Genomic DNA, 20,077 nt, shown 5'->3' on the forward strand with positions numbered 1-20,077 from the left:
CCAGGTCGTCATCCCGGCTCATCAGGCTCTCCGCACCTTCCCTCCCCAAGTATGATTTGAAAGTCAGCAGCGTCAGCCTCAATTGAGAGTGAGATGTATCCAGGTACACCAACTAGAAGTATTTGACGTAATAAGAAACAGAAAGTACAGCTCAGCCCTAGCTGGTTTTTCTCAGTGGATAGAGCATCAGCCTGTGGACTGCAGGGTCCTGGGTTCAATTCCAGTCAAGGGCATGTACTTTGGTTGCAGGCTCCTCCCTGGCCGGAGCCTGGTCTGCGCTTATGCAGGACACAACCAATCTTTGTGTTTCTCTCATATCAATGTTTCTCTCTGTCTTTCCCTCTCTCTTGCACTCTCTCTACAAATCAATGGAAAAATATCTTGGGTGAGGGTTAAAAAAAAAGAAAGAAAGAAAAAGAAAACATAGCTCAAAGCAGCTTAAAAAGTAAAAGGTACTTATTGGCTGATTTTACTAAAAAATCTAGAGACAGAACTAAATTTAAGCTGGGATTCGTTGTTCGTTTTTTATTTTTCAGTTACAGTTGACATATAGTATTATCTTAGTTTCAGTTATACAGTATAGTGACTAGACATTTATCACAATATAGTCACTATACAATATAGTGATTAGATCACTGTACCTTACACAGTGATTATCCTGATAATTTTAGTACCCATCTGGTACGATGCATAGCTGTAAACATTATTATTGACTATATTCCCTATGGTATACTTGACATCCCCATTTTAAAAAATATATTTTATTGATTTTGTACAGAGAGGAAGGGAGAGAGATAGTTAGAAACATCGATGAGAGAGAGTCATCGATCAGCTGCCTCTTGCACACCCCCTACTGGGGATATGCCCGCAACCAAGGTACATGCCCTTGACCGGAATCGAACCCGGGACCCTTCAGTCCCCAAGCCAACGCTCTATCCATTGAGCCAAACCGGTTTCAACCCCCATGACTATTTTTATAATTAGCAATTTGTACTTCTTAATCCCTTTCACCTTTTCACCCATTTCTCCAAGCCCCTCCCATCTGGCAATCATCAATGTGTTCTCTGGGTCTATGAGTTTGTTTCTGTTTTGTTTTGTACATTTTATATACAAGCAAAATAATATGGTATTTGTCTTTATGTGTCTGACTTATTTCACTTAGCATGATACAGTCTAGGTCCATCCATGTTGTCTTAAATGGCAAGATATCATTCCTTTTATGGCTATATATATGTACCACATCTTTCTTATCTATTTGTATATCAGTGGACACTTGGGTTGCTACCATATTTTGACTGTTGTAAATATTGCTGCAGTTAACATAGGGGCAAATATATCTTTTCGAATTAAGTTTTTTGGTTTCTTTGGCTCAATATCCAGAAGTAGAATTGCTGGGTCATGTGGTGGTTCTATTTTTAACTTTTTGAGAAACCTACTTACTGTTTCCAATAGTGTCCGTCTACCATTTCACCAGTGCACAAGCATTTCCTTTTCTCCATAGCCTCACCAACACTTGTTTGTTGATTTATTGACTAGAGACTTGATACACGAAATTTGTGAAAGAGGATCAGTCCCCACCGCCACTCCAGCCGCCTCTGCCTCTGCCTTTGCTGCAGTGGCTGGAGGCATCTGCCTCGGTACTCGAAGGCCATGGTGGCTGAGGGCTTCTGCCTCTGTTCCCACCCTCCCTGGCGGCCAGGGGGCCTTGGCCTCAGCCTCAGCCTTGGCCCCAGCCAGCAGTGGCTTGGTCCGGAAGGATATCAGTCTAATTAGCATATTACACTTTTATTATTATAGACAGCCAATCTGACAGATGTGATCTCATTGTGGTTTTAATTTGCATTCCTCTTCCCTGCCCTTTGGCCTGCAGAATTTCTGTTGAGAAATCAGCTGACAGTCTTATGGGAGCTCCCATGTATATAACTAACTGCTCTTTCCTTGCTGATTTTAAGATTCTCCCTGTCTGACTTTTAGAATTTTAATTATGTGTTTTATAGTTGGTTGATCCACTGCTTTTACTGTTTGCTTTTATTAGTGAGAATTTTTTCTTTGTTATATTTTCTTAATCATATTTTTATTTTCTTCCAAGAGAAGTTTCTTTAACATTCTTGTAATACTGGTTTAGTGGTGATAAACTACTTTGCCTTTTCCTTACCTGGGAGGCTCTTTATCTCCCCTTTGATTCTAAATGATAGCCTTGCTAGGTGGAGTAATCTTGGTTGTAGGTCTTTGCCTTTCATCACTGCACATTTTGTGCCATTCCCTTCTTACCTCAAAGTTTCTGTTAAGAAATCAGCTGGCAGCCTTATGTGAGCTTCCTTGTACACAACTGCTTTATTTTCCCTTGCTATTTTTAAGATTCTTTCACTTCTTTAATCTTTGACATTTTAATTATGATGTGTCTTGTTGTGGGCCTATTTGAGTTCATCTTGTTTGGGATTCTCTGTGCTTCCTGGACTTTTATGTCTATTTTCTTTGCCAGGTTAGGGAAATTTTTAGTCATTATTTCTTCAAAGAAGATTTTAATACCTTGTTCTCTCTGTGATGTGAGTGTTGGTACGCTTAACCCAGAGATTTCTTGAACTGCCCTCATTTTATAAAATTCTTTTTTTTTTTTAATGTTCCAATTGGGTGTTTTCCACTGCTTTGTCTTCTAGGTTGCTGATTTGATCCTCTGCTTCATCTGATCACTGTTGATTGCCTCTATTGTATTCTTCATTTCTGACTGGTTATTTTTCATGTGTTCTATCACATTTTTAATGTTTTTCTGCCTTCGTTGAAGTTCTCACTGTGTTCATCTATTCTTACCCTAACTTCATGGAGCATCTTTATAACCACTGTTTCAAACTCTGTGTGAACAGACTGCTTATCTTCATTTCATTTAGTTTTTAGGTGTTTTTTCCCCCTGGAATTTAGTCCTGTTCTTTCATTTTGGTCATGTTCCTTTGCCTCCTCATTTTGGTTAACTTCCTATGTTTGCTTCTATGCATTTGGCAAATCTGCTATATCTCTCAGCCTTCACAGAGTGGCCTTATGTAGAAGGTGTCCTATGGGGCTCTCTAGCTCAATCTTCCTGGTCTCCTGAACCAGGTACTACCAGGATGTCCCTGTGTGAGTTGTGTGACTTCTGTTTTAGGTGAGCCTCAATTGCATGTCCATGGGTGGGTTTGACCCCTAGAATGACTGGCTATGAAGACAGGCCATGGCTACATTGGACAAGCTGTTGTGGGAGGGCTGACTCCAGGGAGTGAGAGTCACCTTTGTAAGGCTCTGGTACCAGCTGAGTCTGCCCTTGAGGTGTGTGTTTGTGGAGCTGGTTGGGTGATCTCTGGTGTGGTCTAAAGCCAGCCCCTAGATATGGTGATTCTTGAGCCTCTTGGGAGGGCCTCTGGTGCAGGGAAAGCTCAGCCACTGCTATTCTTGGTAGGTGCTACAAAGTGATCTGCAGTTGATTGCTGCTTGTGCTATGGTTGGAGAGGCTAAGCTGTGAACTATGACTGGCTGGCACTTATGCTGGGCTTGGGACCCTTTGCTGAGCACCATGTGAGCTGAGGCCAGTAGCCACTTGTACTGGATTTTTGGCCACTTAATTGAAGCTACATCTCGGCCAAGACTGGTTGCTGCTTAGGCCAGGCTTGGGGCCACCTGATGGGAATTACAATATAAGTTGAGACTGGTTGCCACTTATACTGGTCTGGAAGCCATTCAGTAAGCCATTCCGCCCCTCCTGCCAGTTAAAAGGTATGCTGAGGCTGGCCACCGCTTGTTTGGGGTTTGTGACCTTTGAGACATTTTGGGAAAGACTGCAGCACCAAGATTGCTTCTGTGGAGGAACCACTGGAAGAGTCTTAGGCTGGACAAACATGCTGGATGGGGTGGTGGTCTCAAGGAGTCACCAGGGAGGGATAAACGGTTTCAGCCAGGTTAATGGAGAGCACAGATTTAGCATCCCCCAGTGCCATGCTAGCTAGATGGGAGGAGGGCTTACAAAAGGAGCATGGTGCTTTCCAGTGCTTCCATCCCTGGAGTGAGTTACTGAAGTTAGTCAGTTTAGTTTCTCCCCATTTGTTCCTGGTGCTTTTCAAGCAGCTACACCTGCAATGAAGCTTAGAGGGAGTGAGTCTTCCCACTGGTTCTCCAAGATTGACCCAGTCTCCCACAGCCATTCGTCTTTCCTGGATATAATCCCCATTGGTTTTCACAGCCAGAGTTATGGAGACTCCTATTCTCAGTGCTGGGGGCCAGGTGTAGGGATGTGACCCTTCACTCCTCAGTGGGCAGGGGAGGGAGGGGCTCCACAGCCAGATAACCCTCCCGAATCTAATTGCCACACTATGGGTGTGGGACCTCCTGTTCCATCTTTCCGCCCCTCCTATCAGTCACAACGTGGCTTTGTCTTTATATCCTTAGTTATAGGAATTCTCGGCAGCTAGTCTCTATGTGGTTCTCCATGATGGTTTTTCTATAATTTAGTTGTAATTTGATGTGGTCTTGGGAAGAGACAAGCACAGAGTTGACCTGCCTTCCATCTTGTCAGGCATGATCTGACTAAGCAGTTAAAACCAGGTGCACAGGTCCTGGTTTATTTCCTGTTTAACGGTGGCTGCTAGGAGCTCCTGATGCTCCTCTTCCACATTCTTCATGAAAGCAAGTTTCTCTGTCCCAGAGTCCCCAACAAAATTCCTGGGTTGATCGAATCAATTAAGCTATTTAGCTGAACTGAAAATTTTAAACCAGGAAAGGTGTTGTGAATGACTTAGGCCTAGATCGACCCGGTTCAGAGCCAACCAGGGTGTTGTGGAATAGGATGTTCTTGCGAAAACCACTGAGCATCCTGTCAGCAGTAGAGGTGGGCTCAATCCCAGGCAGGCCTTTTCATTGCCTGAAACCCAGTCATAGCACATAGAACAAAATTATAATTGGAAAGTGTCATCTATATGTCTAGGAAGAAGCATACCCATGCACCATGACTTTTATACCCTCAGGGAAAGGAGGATTCCCCAACTCTGTTGCCTTAGGGCCCAAAGGTAGGAATTATTTAGAGGTGGGTGTGGCTGTAGGAGGCACAATTTTTGGGTGATTTTATGTTACCAAGGTAGAGTAGATAATATAAGTGCTTAAGGTTAGAAATATCACATTTGTATCTCCAGGTAATTACATGGTCTCCACATAATTTGTATTGTCCTGTATGAAGATTATAGTGAAACAGGAAGAAAGTAGGCTCCAATAAATGGAAAATATATGTTCCAAAAATATTTTTTCCATGTTTTCTTATCAGGGGAGAGATTTATCTATCTATTATTACTATGCATATAGTAATAATTCTAGAAATATAGATGTACTTTGGGCAAAGAATTAACTTTATTTTCAAATTTAATAATAGAGTTAATTAAAAATAGAGTTAATTTTTGTTTAAAAATAGAGTTAATTCTGGTGCTTAGGAAATTAAACACAGCTTAGGAAATGCAAAAAGGAAGCCTAGGATTTAGCTCTTAATTCAGATCTTAGGTATTTGGTCATGAACTAATAATTTTTGGTGAAAATTTATGAGTGTGCCAGATTCAACATGATTTTCTTGGGTTTGATTTCTCTTAAGGGTGAAGGAGTTATGTCAGCAGATTTATTATTATTATCTTTTCCTTGTCAACCTGAGTTTACATAATGAGAATAGGCCAGATGTGTCCTGAACCATATGCATGTAAAGCCTGGTGAAAGTGACTACAGCACAGCCCAAGGCTACAAAAATCAGATGCATACAGAAGATGGCTGGACTTCAGAAATGAGCGCGATTCACAAATTGAGTAATCAAGTAATTCACACCTTGTTTTTCTGATGATGTCTTTCAGAACCGAATGGAGGAAAGCAAAGCCCTCTTTAGAACAATTATCACATATCCCTGGTTCCAGAACTCCTCAGTTATTCTGTTCTTAAACAAGAAAGATCTTCTAGAGGAGAAAATTATGTATTCCCACCTAGTTGACTACTTCCCGGAATATGATGGTAAGTCAGCACTCTTCAGCCAGCCCAGTAGCCGGGGAGATGTTTTCCCTGCCAAGACCAACAAACACATCACAGTGCCCTCCTGCTGCCTTTCCCTCCAGAAGTGTGTGTGTGGCATGACTGAGGAAGGACGGATTTTTTTTTGCTTCATCTTCTAATGACATGAAACATTTCATTCCCTAACAATGCTGAAAATTACAGCAAAAGAAAATGTCTTGCGTGCTTTGAAATAATCGTATCAGAGGAGGGAACAATCCAGTAGTGTTGACTGATTGTGTACCAACCACTATAATTCCCTCTGTATCTCCCATTCATTTGGTGACAGTCTGCCTCTCTCTGGGGAGAGAACACAGTTTTGTGATCAAGAGCCCATGCTCTGCAGTCAGCCGCCCAGGTTCAGATCCATACTTCCTCTTTATGGAACCACGATCAAGTCATTTAGTTTCTCTGGGCCTTAGGACCAAAATCCTGGGATTATTTTGTAGACTCTAATAGATAGCATTTGTGTGACATTTTAGTATGATGGTTGACACATAGTGACTACTCAGGAAATAGTTACTTTGGGCTGGTGAAGTACCATCATCCTGAGGAATGGTACCCTTCCTTTAAGATCTTCCGCTGGCATTTAGAATCAATAGCACTCATTTAAGTATTCATATAGCTTTATAATACTTCCTTCCTTCCTTATAAATAGATTTTTGTCTCTCCAACCAGACAGTAAAGTCCTGAGTAACTGGACAGGATATCCAACCCGTTCTGAGAAATACTTGATCAATTGATAACAAAATGCATCCATACCCATCCATTCTATTTTTTTTTTAAAGATTGTATTTATTTTTTTATTGATGAGATAAAGAGACAAAGAGAAACATTGATTTGTTATTCCACCCATTCATGCCTTCATTGGTTGATTCTTGAATGTGCCCTGACCGGGAAACAAACCCACCATCTTGGCGAATCGTGACAACGCTCCTACCAACTGAGCTACCCGACCAGGGCCTACACCCAGCCATGCTAAAATAGTGAAAGTGTCAAGCCACTGGCCCATAAAGTTTTATTGAAACAGTCACACCCATTCATTTGGGCACTGTCTGTGACTGTTCTCATGCCACAACAGCAGAATTAAGTAGTCATGACAGAGATCAAATGCCTAAAATATTTACTCTGGCCCTTTACCGAGAAGGTTTGCCAAACCTGGTCTGGAACCGAATGGTAGTTGAGAACAGGCTTGGCCTATCAGAGCTCCAGCCTGCTGCTTACTGGCGACGATGCCATGGACAAGTTTATCGGCTACTCATTTCCTTCCTAAGTGAGAAAGAATTGAAGGGAATCACAAAGGCAAGTCACTGAGCACATGTGGTTTCTGCCACAGAGGAGCACAAATCCCAAGCACCTGTTACAGAGCATGTGCATGGCAGCAGAACAGACTAGTTTTAAAATTATTTCATCAACATGGTGTCTGGGTAGGATGTCAGTTCAGTGTTTCTGTACTTCTAAAAGGTAATTACTTTAAAAACTATGATTCAGTTTGGCTTCACTGCTCTCTGTGAATATACAGACACATCTGGAATGGTGTTTCACTCATCCTTTCATCCCACACAAGGAAGGGAGACGGTGCATGTTTAAAGAACTGAAGGTCCCCTCTGCAAGTACATTTTCCTTTGCGCTGGGTATTTCTTTTAAAAATTAATTAATTAACTAATTAATTAATTAAAAAACCCAGATAACTTTCCTACCCTATACAGTGTTCTCACTTTTCCCCCCTTGAATCTGTCACTAAGCTTGCCACCAAGTCATAAATGCCTAAAGCTGTATTCCTCAGTTTCCCTGAGAAACTGTGGAAGGAATTAACTTCGCATGTAGTTCACTTGCTCTCCCAAACAACAGGCATGCTCTGTAAACACAGCATCTGCCCAAGTGAGACGAGCACAAAGCCTCTGGCATACACCCAAGCGCACGTGCCTCCCTCGCCCCTCTAATTTTTCTCAATTTGATGAGAATGGGCAGGTGGGAAACAATCCCTTCCCCTATGCACAGCGCCCATCCGTGGGCCAGCATGCTCTCATGATGTGCCTGCATTCAGGATGACAGAGGGGAGATAGAGCACAGCTGCCCGCCAAGGCTCCGCTGCTCCGTGCAGCACACAGAGCCACATCAGTTGTATTTTTCTGTGATAAAAGCCTATTTCTCATTTCTCCCTCTTTCCCTCTCTGTCCCTCTTTCTCTCCCTCCAACATCTTCCTGATCTCTTTATATATCTTCTTTGTTGTATTTTCCTCAGATTCCCCATCACTATGAGTATTTTCCTTCCAACAGGTGCCCATTGGGAATGTCTTAAAATCTGAAGGTGGTTTTTACTGTCTGTCTCCTCCAATACACACATAGCACACAGAGGACACTTGGCCGTGCCATGGAGACTCTTTGTTATTCACAAAGCAAATGCAGCTGTCATTTCACGAGACCCAAGGCCCTTGTAAGATGAGAGAAGAATGAACAAACGCTAGGCCCACTCTGCATGATGTTTTTGTAATAAACATGTTTATGGTATTATAAATTTCACACTTCCACATTTCTGCACTTACTAGGTCTTAACCATAATGAATGCCATTTCTGTATTTCTTTTTAGGAAAGGAAATTATCATTTCCACATGGGCTTGAATTGCAAAATTGTTCAGGGATTGTGGAATTGTGTTTCTGCTATAAAGATTTCTTTGTAGTTTATGTTTTTTTCAAATAACATAATTTATCTTAAAAACAAAACACACTCCAAGTGGCTCTTTAATGAACTTGAGTCTAGTTCTGATATTCTTCAGAGCAGGGGTAGGGAATGTCCAACCGAAGGGCCTTATAGAACCTCGAAATCATTTGGTCTGGCCCTGCAAGGCATTGGGGTGAGTTAATAAAATGTCTGACCAAAGACATTTAAGACACTAATTCGAAAAGATATATTCGCCCCTCTGTTCCTGCAGCATTATTTATAATAGCTAGCATGTGGATGCAACCAAAGTGTTCATCAATAGATGAATGGGTAAAGATGTGGTACATACAAAAGTGGAATATTACTCAGCCATAAAAAAATAATGAAATCATGACATTTGCAACAGCATGGATGGACCTAGAGGGTATTATGCTAAGTGAAATAAGTCTGACAGAGAAAGGCAATACCATATGATTTTGCTTATATATGGAATCTAAAAAAAAAACCACAAAACAAACTCCTAGATACAGAAAATAAGCTGATGGTTGCCAGATGGGAGGGCGGTTGGACGATGAATGAAAAGGGTGACGAGATTAACAAGTACAAGTTTCCAGTTATGAAAGAGTCACGATGATGGTCAAGGATAGAGTCAGTAATGTTGTAATAATTATGAAAGGTTTCAGATGCACACTGAACGTATTGGGCGATCACTTTATAAGTTACATAAATATCTAATCACTAAGTTGTGCACCTGAAACTAACAAAATATGTCAACTGGAATTTGGCACCTTATTTTTAAAAAAAGGAGCAATATAGACATCATCTTCATGCCTATGACCCGATCAACATTTATTGAGCAAGTGCATTGATGCATCAGCTAACACGCTGTCTCTCTCCTCCCTTGGCCAACAGGACCCCAGAGGGATGCCCAGGCAGCTCGAGAATTCATCCTGAAGATGTTCGTGGACCTGAACCCGGACAGTGACAAAATCATCTACTCCCACTTCACGTGCGCCACCGACACCGAGAACATCCGCTTTGTCTTCGCTGCCGTCAAGGACACCATCCTCCAGCTGAACCTGAAGGAGTACAATCTGGTCTAATTGTGCCTCCTCGACACCGCCCTTCCCTTCCTTGGCGGGCTCTCGAAGCTGTACAAGAGGGACTGTATTTCTGTGGAAAGCAATTTGCATAATACTAATTTATTGCCGTCCTGGACTCTGTGTGAGCGTGTCCACAGAGTTTATAGTAAATATTATGATTTTATTTAACTATTCAGAGGAAAAGCAGAATGCTGAAGTACAGTCCCAGCACATTTCCTCTCTCTCTCTTTTTTTTTTTTTTTTTTTTTTTTAGGCAAAACCTCGTGACTCAATGTATTTTAAATTCTCAGTCATGCACTCACAAAGATTAAGAGTTGATTCGTTGTTTCCCTCTCCCTTTCTGTCCCTCCCTTTACCCCTCTCCCCTCTCTTCTCCCTCCCCTCCCCCCACTTTCTCCTATTTAGCAAAATGAAGCTGATTTCCGGTTTCCTAACCCATACCTCCCTCCAGAGTTTTCCCAGGTTACAATGGCCTTTATCCTAGTTCCATCCTTGGTCAGGTTTTTCTCTCAAATGAAACAGTTCAGGATGACATCATTCGATTTAAGCCATTAACATCAGCTTAGTTGAACAGTTTGTAGTTTTTTGCTGAAGGAGTATAAGTATTAATACTATGGTTTTAAATGTATTGCTCTGGATACACATATAGAGGTTTTTATATAAGTATATTGTCTTGCCTCACTTTGGCCTGGATGCCTGTCTAACAGTTAAGTGTCATTCCTTTTGGATTCCTGCCTTCAGCCACAGTGTGGCTGCTCAGAGAGACGTGCAGACGTCAGTGAGGTGAGGGCAGAGACGCGCGGAAGGAGTCCTTTCTTTTGAAATGCCATGTGCCATCATCCTTCCTCCTTTCCTTGCTTTTTCTTTTTTCACCCTCTCTTCTTTAAATCGCAGATGCCAAAAAGAAAAAAAGAGGAGGAAAAAAAATGCCAACAGACACTACATTTCCCCCAGTGGCTGCTACCCAGGGCCTTTTCATAGGTTGCTCTTAATTTTTCCCCCCTGGTTAGGATTTTCCCTCCTTTTTTTTTTCCTGAGTGTTTGGGCCACAGTTTTTAGATGATTTTTATTATAGGTCTGTGTTGCCAAAGCTGGCTTTTTGTAAAACAGAATAAGAACTTGAATGATAAAAGCCAGTATCTTAAAAATGCAAGAGAATAAGACTGTGAAGCCTCAAATGATTGGCTGAGAATGAACCTGAAACACCAATTGCCAAACAATTGGTAACTGTACATTTGATTCTCACGGTCCATTCTTTTTTAGTTCTTACTGTCGAGTCTCCACGTTCCACGTCGAGTGTCCAAACCGGCAATGTGGAAGAGTGTCCTCTGTGATGCAACGTGACATTTGCTTGTGTCTCTTCATTTGAAGCCAGTTGTACTCTTTCTGTTCTTTAAGGTCCAGTAAGGTCTGCCAAGAACACTGATTGATAGTATTATTCTGACACCTTTCATTTGCAAAATATGAAGCTACTGCTTGTTGACCACCTTTGGATCTTTTTAAACTGGTGACTGGTTAAGTAGAACTTAAGGAAGATTTGTGGACTAAACTCAAAAGTAGCCTCTCACTATTCTGTAGAACACGTGTTTATGTAACTGAACCTGCTCGGAGAGAGATCTGGCGTTCTCTGTGTGCCATTTCCAACAAACGCAAAAAAAATTGATGAGCTCTCCTATCAAGTGGCGTGAGTTGAAATAGGATTTAAGAAAATAAATCCTGATTGTTTTAAACCTGCTGGGAAGTTAGAATGAGGCCATGACGCGGGTCTCATTTTAACGATAATGCTATTTGGCACAAGTCTGAACTTCCATGGAAATCACTCTCTTGACACAGCAATGGGGAGGGAGAAAATGGTTGGCTTATTAGATGAGGACCAGGGTTACTACTAACTGGTAATGCAGTGTTCTCATTCTCACTCTCCCAGCCTCAAACGACACAGGTTACTTTTTTTTTTTTTCTTTGCTCAGAAAGCACCTGTAATTTAATCAAGAAACAGACTGCCTGTAAGTATAGTGCAATTATGAATGCTCTAATCATTGTACATACATCTCTCTCTCAATATCAGCATCCATACTGGCTTTGTGATCATTAATTGTTTTGGCAGATTGAATGTGCTGTATTGATATGTATCTATGTAATTGTATGTCTTATAGCTAATTCACATTTTGAATAATGTTATTTTATTTACTTTTTTAAGAGAGGAGAATGTAAATTTGTCAGTTTATTTCTGACTAGGGATATTTTTTTTTTCCATTTAGAAAAGAAGAAAAAAAAAAAAAAAAACCTTACTCTCGTACAGAGCGGTACTAGCATCGTGCTGTATAAAATCATTTGCACATTCCTGAGTAGAGGTATACTGATTATAAGACCCAAAGGTAATTTCATAGCAAAATACATTAAATCAGTTGGAGCTTTTATACAAACATGGAAAACAACTTTGTAGAACTTTTGCCATTTACCTAGGATTGGAATATGAGCTTTTATACAATTCCTATTCTTATTTGGCAAATGCACAGTTTAGTATTACCTCTCTGGTGGCCTTTATTAGAAAGGCAGCTTTAGAAGCTATTGTGATCCACTAAGGAAATGTTTTAACAGCTAGAGACCACTGCTTGCCTGAAAGGGCGATCTTAAATTTGGTGCAGCAAAAAAATAAAAAAAGGGGGAAAAAACACAAATGTAAACAACATTTGAAGGCCTACAGTGTGTATAGAGAAAACCTCATCACAAGATCATAAGTGTTACAGTTGTAGGGAATCAAGATATTCTATTTAATAGAGCTATAGTAGATTGTAGTCGATTCAACCTGATCTCAAAGCTCAGAGGAAGCTGAGCAACACAGGGAAAGACTGTTCTATGTGTCTTGATGAAATTGGAATGGAATTGCTATGCAGAATTGAGGTTTGTGGCCTCACTGTCCCTCCTAGGGTGCATGACAAGATCCCTTCTCTCGAGAAAGGAAAAAATTGATCACCCTACCTGCAGTGACGCCTGGAAACCTAACTGTAGCCACACTAGTCAGTCGAAGCTAAAGGATTTTCTTTTTCATTTCTTTGTTCAGGGTTTTATCGAAGGGGCTAGGGGCGGGAAGGGATTCTTTTCAGTTTTGTATAAAAACAAAAGTTTACTCATGCTTTATATTATATTCTGATTGCAAGCGTGTGCCAGCGGCCTCCTGTTGAGGCTGTAGGGGACGGAGGCCTGTGGCAGGTTTTATGACTTGGGCATGTCTTATTCCAGAAACAAAAAACCCAAAAAACCTTTCTTCAGCATACCAAGGCAAGCAGCCATTTCATGACTCACTTAACACATTGCAGTGTACCAGTTTACAGATGATTTTCCCTTTTTTTTTTGCGTGACACGGCAGTTCCAACCCACAGAGAATTCCTTATTTGTAAATTGGAGGTTTGTACGATGCCTTACAGAGCTTAAATTTAGAAGTTTGTGCCTCATATCTGAAACAAAGGGAAATAACCCGCCCATTCAAAAGTAAATACATCCCCTCAAAGTGTTTTGTTTTAACATTCCCATATAAAGAGCTCTGTTGAATGTCATGAATAGACTGGGGGAGGGGGGACCTTTTAGGAACCTGCATATGTTGTTTACTAACAAGTGACATCTACAAAAGGTATTTGAAGAACACCTGAAACTTGTATTTTTTTGTAGATTTAACTAGCAGGTCTAATATTTTAAAAGGTAATTCAGCTAAAGGACAATTTACTTTTTGTACTTCAGACTATCTTGATTGTCAAGGTGTACGAACTGTAATCTTAAAATTTATACTGCCACATGACTGTAAATTTTAGTTGTCTTAAGTTAGGAATCGCTGAAATGCTATTTATGCTGGATTTGGGTCAAAATGACTTATTTGCAAAAAAATTAAAAAATAATGGGAAGAAAGGGCTGCATAATGAAATGCTGCAAGACTCAGATATTGGTTGAAAATAACCTTCAGATTACCTTCAATTTTTCTGTTTTTCAGTTTCTCAAAAAAAGGACGAATGAAATGAAATATAGCAGAATGTTAACCCATATAAAAATAAAGTGTACCCAAATATTGTAATGTATATTGCTGCTCTTCTTAAAATTAACTAAGGGTTTAAAACCACTTAATTGGTAAGATGACAACATCTCAATTGATACAAATAGGAATGCTTGGTATACGGTAACATTTTCTTCCAAAGATATATCTTTGGTTAGAAACACACAAAAAATTAAAGCGAGTAATACTGGTATGTTTATCTTTCTCTACATATTTCCAGCATATGTAGCGTTAATAGATCTGTCCTGGTAACTGTGTCTTTGGGATTTCATTTTGGTTCCATCAAATTAGGAAAAGAAATGGCCTAGTTGTATGTGACTAGCTAGAGATTCTTGGAGCCAGACACTTTGCTGTTTAGCAGCCACTGAGTGCAGATTCTCAACTTGCCATTTGTTTTTCTCACAGAATAAAAAACCACGTCCTGCCTTCTTCCCAACTACCAATGCCTTTTCAGTAACACTCTTGCCTCTAGAAACATCCGTTCAAAGTATGCATACACACTCAGCACATAGTAGGTGCTCAGATATTAATTTCCTTCTTACCTCCCTTATCTGTCATGTACTTCTTCCATTTCCCCACATAATTCCAACCCAATAATAAATGACACTTACATGTGATTAAAACACCTCTTGGGTAAAACTGGATCTTACACGGATAAAGGAATTCTGATTTTCATATAAGCTGTGGCGGACAGAAAAAAAAAATAACGGAGGAAGATAAGCAATAGGATATTTTTAAATTTAGGGAAAAAGCTAGAAAATGACTATGTAATTTTGTTCAGATTACTTTTCTGGAAGCATGTTGGTGGATTTCTTTTCCTCAAAAAAAAATTAAATGCCACTTCTTGCTGGATTCCTCACCTGTCACCACATTGGAAACCCTTACTAGACCTATGTGTTTAGGGAGTTTTGTCAGAAAACATTTTTAATCGCAGTATTTAAAAAGATCATATTGACTGGTTCTTAAAATGTCATTCAAATGCATGTATTGTCTAATGTTTGGGGATGAGAACTAGTTTTGCAAAAGAAAAAACACACACCTAATGTTGTATAATAATGCCCCAATGATCTTGCTGGTTAAAAATACAGTATTTTTGGCCATAATTTTGTACAACAGTATTCTTCATTCTTGAGTTTTGCTTCTCTTGAAGTTGCCCAAGCTTCTCCTGGAATGTTCTTTATGATGAGCAGTATTGGAATAAATCTTTTCTTAAGACACTTCATACTGCACATGCATTATCCAAAGTAGACAAGCTCAATAGTGTCTAAACCAACCAAAAAAATTATTTTCCCCTCTGTGTATAATCAGAAACTTCAGCATCCTGTAGTAGGAAATTCGTATTGACAGTATTGATCAAATTAGCTTTTTAAAAAATTGCCCTGATTTAGGTTGCACTCAACTGTAAAAATAAATTTATATAGCTGCTCAATAAAGACTTACCATGCTGCTATCTTCAACCTAAAGCAGCAATGCTTGGCTCAGAATCTTCTGAGTCAGTGGTGTGGTGAATGGGTGTATTCCATGTGGGCAAAAGGACCTGGTGTGTGTAGGTGTCGTTTATGGCTGTGACTTAGAAACAGGTAGGCTTTCGAGATCAGCTAAAAAAGTAGCTTTTTTTTGCTGGCAATTGTGTGGCGTTGGTGTTGATGGTGGCAAGTGGAGAATCAGTGCCTGAGGAGGGACTTAAAAATCCTAACAAAAGCAACACCTGTCCCTGTTATCTATGACCAGGTCTCTCTGATGGGCTGTCTAGCCCTTGCTTAGGGAATTGTGTGTTATTTAGAACACTCTTCTGTCCGAATATGTTAGAGAAAAAAAAAAGTGTCATTTTTACTGAAAAGCCTTCAGTTGAAGGCTCTCTTATCCCATGCTTACACGTTTTTGGGTGTTTTTTTTTGTTTTTGTTTTTTTTAAGTATATTCTTATTGACTTCAGAGAAAATGGGAGAGGAAGAGAGAGAAAAAACCATCAATGAGGAGAGAGAATCATTAATCGGCCTCCTCCAATGATTATATTCCGCCACCTACTCAGGATCAAGCCCACAACCAGGCATATGCCCTTAAACCAGATTCAAACCTAGGACCCTTCAGACCGCAGACTGATAATGCTCTTATCCACTAAGTCAGACGGGTGAGGGCCCCTTCTTACACGTATTAGAGACCATTGCCAATAGATGGTGTCCCCTTCTCTCTGGATCCTACTATTAAGGGAATGGCGTGACCGGGGACTGTCATTTAGGGCAGGCCTAAAGTGATCAGTTTGCACAATCTCTCTGCTGCCCCTGGTTCTCCCCTCTCCATGACCTTCTGACCCCAGCTTGACCACTGTATGAGCAGGGTCCTTCCGCACCATCATCTTAAAGACTCTCTGCCTACAGTAAAAGCACAAACTCTCTGAACAATATTTGATCCAAGCCCAAATATTCCACTGGAACTTTTTGGCTCACAGAACAAAGCCTTCCTAGTCAGTTTTCTGTCCTGTTTTTTTTTTTTTTTTTTTTGGGGGGGGGGGGGGAGTAAAAAGGTGGTTGGTCTGGAAGCTTCTCTGTCTGGCTCTTCATCTTCCCTGCGCCTCCCATTGTTCTTAGTTTGTGATGGCCAAGTGCTGCCTCTAGGAGCCAGTGAAACCGTCTCAAAGAGTGGGGGTGGGACTGGAAGCTGAGCAACAACAATGGTTTGCTGATAATATGTCCAGAGCCAATTCTGATAGGAAGTTAGCTGGTTGCTTTTCTCTTTTGTCTCACGCTGAGTCATTACCATGCTTTCCTTACTCCGCATTTAAAGCCCTTACTGAAATGTGTGTCAAGGTTGGAGTGTGGAAAGCAGTGGTTAAGGGTGGGCTTCTAGTTGGTTTGGTTTCTTTTAAGTTATCTACGCATTCCTACCATGGTTCTTTTGTTTTCTTCCCAGAGCTAGTTAAAATATGGATCCAGCTGTCATTTAGGGCAGGCCTAGAGTGATCAGTTCGCACAAGCTCTCTGCTGAGAAGGCAGGGTGTTAAGCAGCCCCTGGTTCTCCCCTCTATGACCAGGTCTCTGCAAAACAAGGCCTTGGTTATAAAATGTAGTTCTCTTTAAATCTCAAATGCATAGGAAGTTCTGAAAAGATTCCTTTTTTCTTTGAATTCTTATGCCTCAAGATTTGAAGTCTGATCTGTGTTGACTTTCTCAGAGAAGCATCCTGTTTTCTCCACGAATGCAAAAGGTATTTTTCTATCCCATTAGCCTATGGGTACCATAAGGCAACTTACCAGCTTTTAATTAAGAGGGTAATTAAGCCAAAGGATAACAAAGAGCTGCTGGCAGGAATCCCTTAGCGAGGCCTTCCCAGCCCTGGAGCATCTCTATCCCTGCCCTGAAGGAGGTGTTTTCAGCTTAGAGGACTGTGGGCCGGTCCCATGCAGTAGGGCCCTGGGGTTTTCCCTCCGTTCTGTTTGTCCAACACACTCACATGGTGGGTATGTAAAGCGTCTTTAGAAATGAGGGGACCAGGGAAAGACAAACTGGCAAATGGAGCTTGGCAAGCCCTAGAAGTCTCCAAATGGGGTTTCCACACTCTGCAGCCCGCTGCCAGACAGCACACAGAGCTGCTGGTCAGACTGTGTCTGCTCTGGGCTGTGCCTCACCTGGGACGCCAGGCCTGGCCACGTGGAATACCACACTGCCCGCCACTACGCCCAGGGGTGGCACACCTGAGACGCAGGGCCCACTTCAGGGGGTGTAGCAGCAATGATTATGTTCCTGGGATCGCAGCAGCGTTAGCAAAAGGGGTCTGCTTTCTTTTTGAAATTCCAAAGGTCTCACCCTTGGCATCCTGGGAAATGGTTACCAATAGGGAGGGCGTGGCGGCACGGGATCGCGGTGCTGGTTTACAGTGTGTGCGCAAGTGAATACTCCCACCAGGCCAGGGTTAAGCTGCTGATTGGTAATGTCGGTAAAGTTGGGAAGAGAGGCTACCAACAGGTGCTCTCCAGCTGTACCTGCCCAGCACCCTCAGTCTGGGAAGAGGGCTTTCTGTAAACCTGGGAAAACGGCAGCAGGACAAGCCCGCCTGGCTCCCTGCACCCAGAGCACATGCATTCTTGCTCCTCGTGACCTGGGGCTGGTGGCCAGAGGTGCTCCTGATGGGCTCAGACAACGGGCAGGTTGGCCAGAAATACAAAATAGTTAAACTCTCAAAATAAATGGATAGCCAGGAAGCCGGAGGGTAAGAATACTAAGTCTATTTGCATACCAGATACATGTTGTGGGCTTGAGTGTGTGTGTGTGTGTGTGTGTGTGAACTGTGAACTATCTGCTTCTACAATCATCTCTATTGTTGCTGAACAGAGAAAAAGCCTATACAAATGATCATTAATCCTAAACATTTCTAAAAATACGAATCTCTATACTTACGTGGGTTGTATGTTGAATTTAAAAATGGTTTGATTTTGTTGCAGTTGTGTGCACAGATACGAGTACAAATATACCTGAGTGTGTACAGTCAGACCTGCTTACCCTGTGGACATTAGAAATATTTTAACTCACAGAATTCATGTTGACATGATAAAGACACAAAAGGTCATAAAAGCCATGGTTAATATTTTCTTAGACAATGTTTTCTGTTGCCAGCCTTCCCGGTGCCATCTTTGAAGAGCTCCACCTTATCCGTGGAGGAAGCCCCAATTACGACAAGTTATCATGTTTCCTCAAGGGTGGGTGAACGAGGCTGGAGCTTCGATGTCTCGAATGACGAGGGGCTGTGCTTCCTGCAGAGGTCAAGGGGCCAGTCTCCTGGAAGGAGTGGAAGAGGATGTAGTCCCATCGAAAGCTTAAGGTCTGGGCCTGTCTGATGGAGTGCACAGTCACTGTTGGGGTCATCATTCCATTCCTGAGTTGTCGTCCCTGTGCATACTGCTCACTTCCCATAGAGGAGAATGATCTCCCAGAGCACAGCCCAGGGCCCCATGGAGCAGTGTCTGTGGTACTGTGTAGGCGTGTAGGCGTGTGTGTGTGTGTGTGTGTGTGTGTGTGTGAGAACTATCTGCATCTCCAATCAGCTCTATTGTTACTGAACAGAGAAAAAGCCTATACAAATGATCATGTCAATTAGGTGACAACATTAATCCTAAACATTTCTAAAAATACGAATCTCTATACTCACGTGGGTTCTATGTTGAATTTAAAAATGGTTTGATTTTGTTGCAGATGTGCAGGCTCACACCGCACAAATGCCTCACGGGGCCCAGGGCTGTGCTCCATCACTATCTCAGGCTGGTTGGGGGTGACCACTGCCCATGTCCCCCAACTCTCGCGTGGGTTACTGCAGGCAGTTCTCTTCAGGTCAGGAGCTGCAGAATCCTTCCAGCATTCCCTGGCCACACGCGGAAACCAAAAGTCAGAGAGAAACACAAACCAGTGAGTGACAGGAGTTGGTGGGTACACTACCAAGGAAATGGTCAACCCAAGGAAACCTCCAAGTTCAGGGGCATTGACACTTACTTCTCAGCACTCCTGGCCTGCTCTGGGCCTCAACCTTGTTATTCTTTCGGTCTGGAAGCTCACACACAGAGATGGCCTTGAGACTTCTCCCAAATACTACCCCGACAAACCCCCTCTGCGGGGGCCTGAAGCTGCAGGGATCTCCCTTTGCCATGTCCCGCGTGGAAAGAGAGATGAACGAACCGGTTCTAAGTGGAGGTGCCCAGGGATTGAGAAATATTAGAAATAAAGAGAGAAGACATAGAAATAGATTTCAAGCTGGGAGCTGGGAGGGCCGTTGACCTCCTCTGCTGGAGAGACAGACTGACAACCTCCTAAGCCAGGCAGCACATCCATTTATACTCCAATCCAACAAGGGGTTTCACAGGAAAACAAGGAGCCTTGGAGAGCCCAGGTTCCACCCACTCCTTCCTCCTGAACAAACACAAGCCAGGAACTAAGAACATTTCAGCACTCCCAGGGTGGGAGTGCAACTGACATGATTCTGTCAATATCCAGGGCCCAGTCAACAACAATCTACAGAATGTCCAGGTGTCTTCCCATTTGGCCCTCTACACCCCTCTCCTTTCTCATAGTCCAGCGTGCAACTGGGTGGCTGGGCCAAGAGTTGATCATTCCATCCTCGAGGTCACTTGGCACAGTGTCAGAACTCTTGAGAGCAGGAATGGCTCCTTAGCCTGAATCTTTTGCAGATGGAGTCGTGGTTGCTAAATAGCTCAAGGCATTCCAAAAGTTAGAGCTGGAAGCCATGAATT

General features: G+C 42.0%; 1 protein-coding gene and 1 long non-coding RNA gene across 2 annotated transcripts in view; both read left to right on the top strand.

Moving 5' to 3' along the window:
• LOC311630436 (guanine nucleotide-binding protein G(q) subunit alpha) overlaps positions 1 to 15,063 on the top strand; it is a 263,324-nt gene extending 248,261 nt beyond the window's left edge. The window contains exons 6-7 of the mRNA XM_084899433.1: positions 5,847 to 6,000; positions 9,611 to 15,063. Of these exons, the coding sequence (XP_084755559.1) occupies positions 5,847 to 6,000; positions 9,611 to 9,801 (345 nt within the window). The 3' untranslated portion in view covers positions 9,802 to 15,063. The remainder of the gene's footprint in view (positions 1 to 5,846; positions 6,001 to 9,610) is intronic.
• LOC311630442 overlaps positions 1 to 20,077 on the top strand; it is a 930,538-nt gene that overhangs the window by 601,256 nt on the left and 309,205 nt on the right. The gene's annotated exons all lie outside the window — the stretch shown is intronic.

The sequence above is a fragment of the Pipistrellus hanaki genome, assembly GCF_964339955.1.
Source record: "Pipistrellus hanaki genome assembly, chromosome: 11".
Taxonomy (NCBI): Eukaryota; Metazoa; Chordata; class Mammalia; order Chiroptera; family Vespertilionidae; genus Pipistrellus; species Pipistrellus hanaki.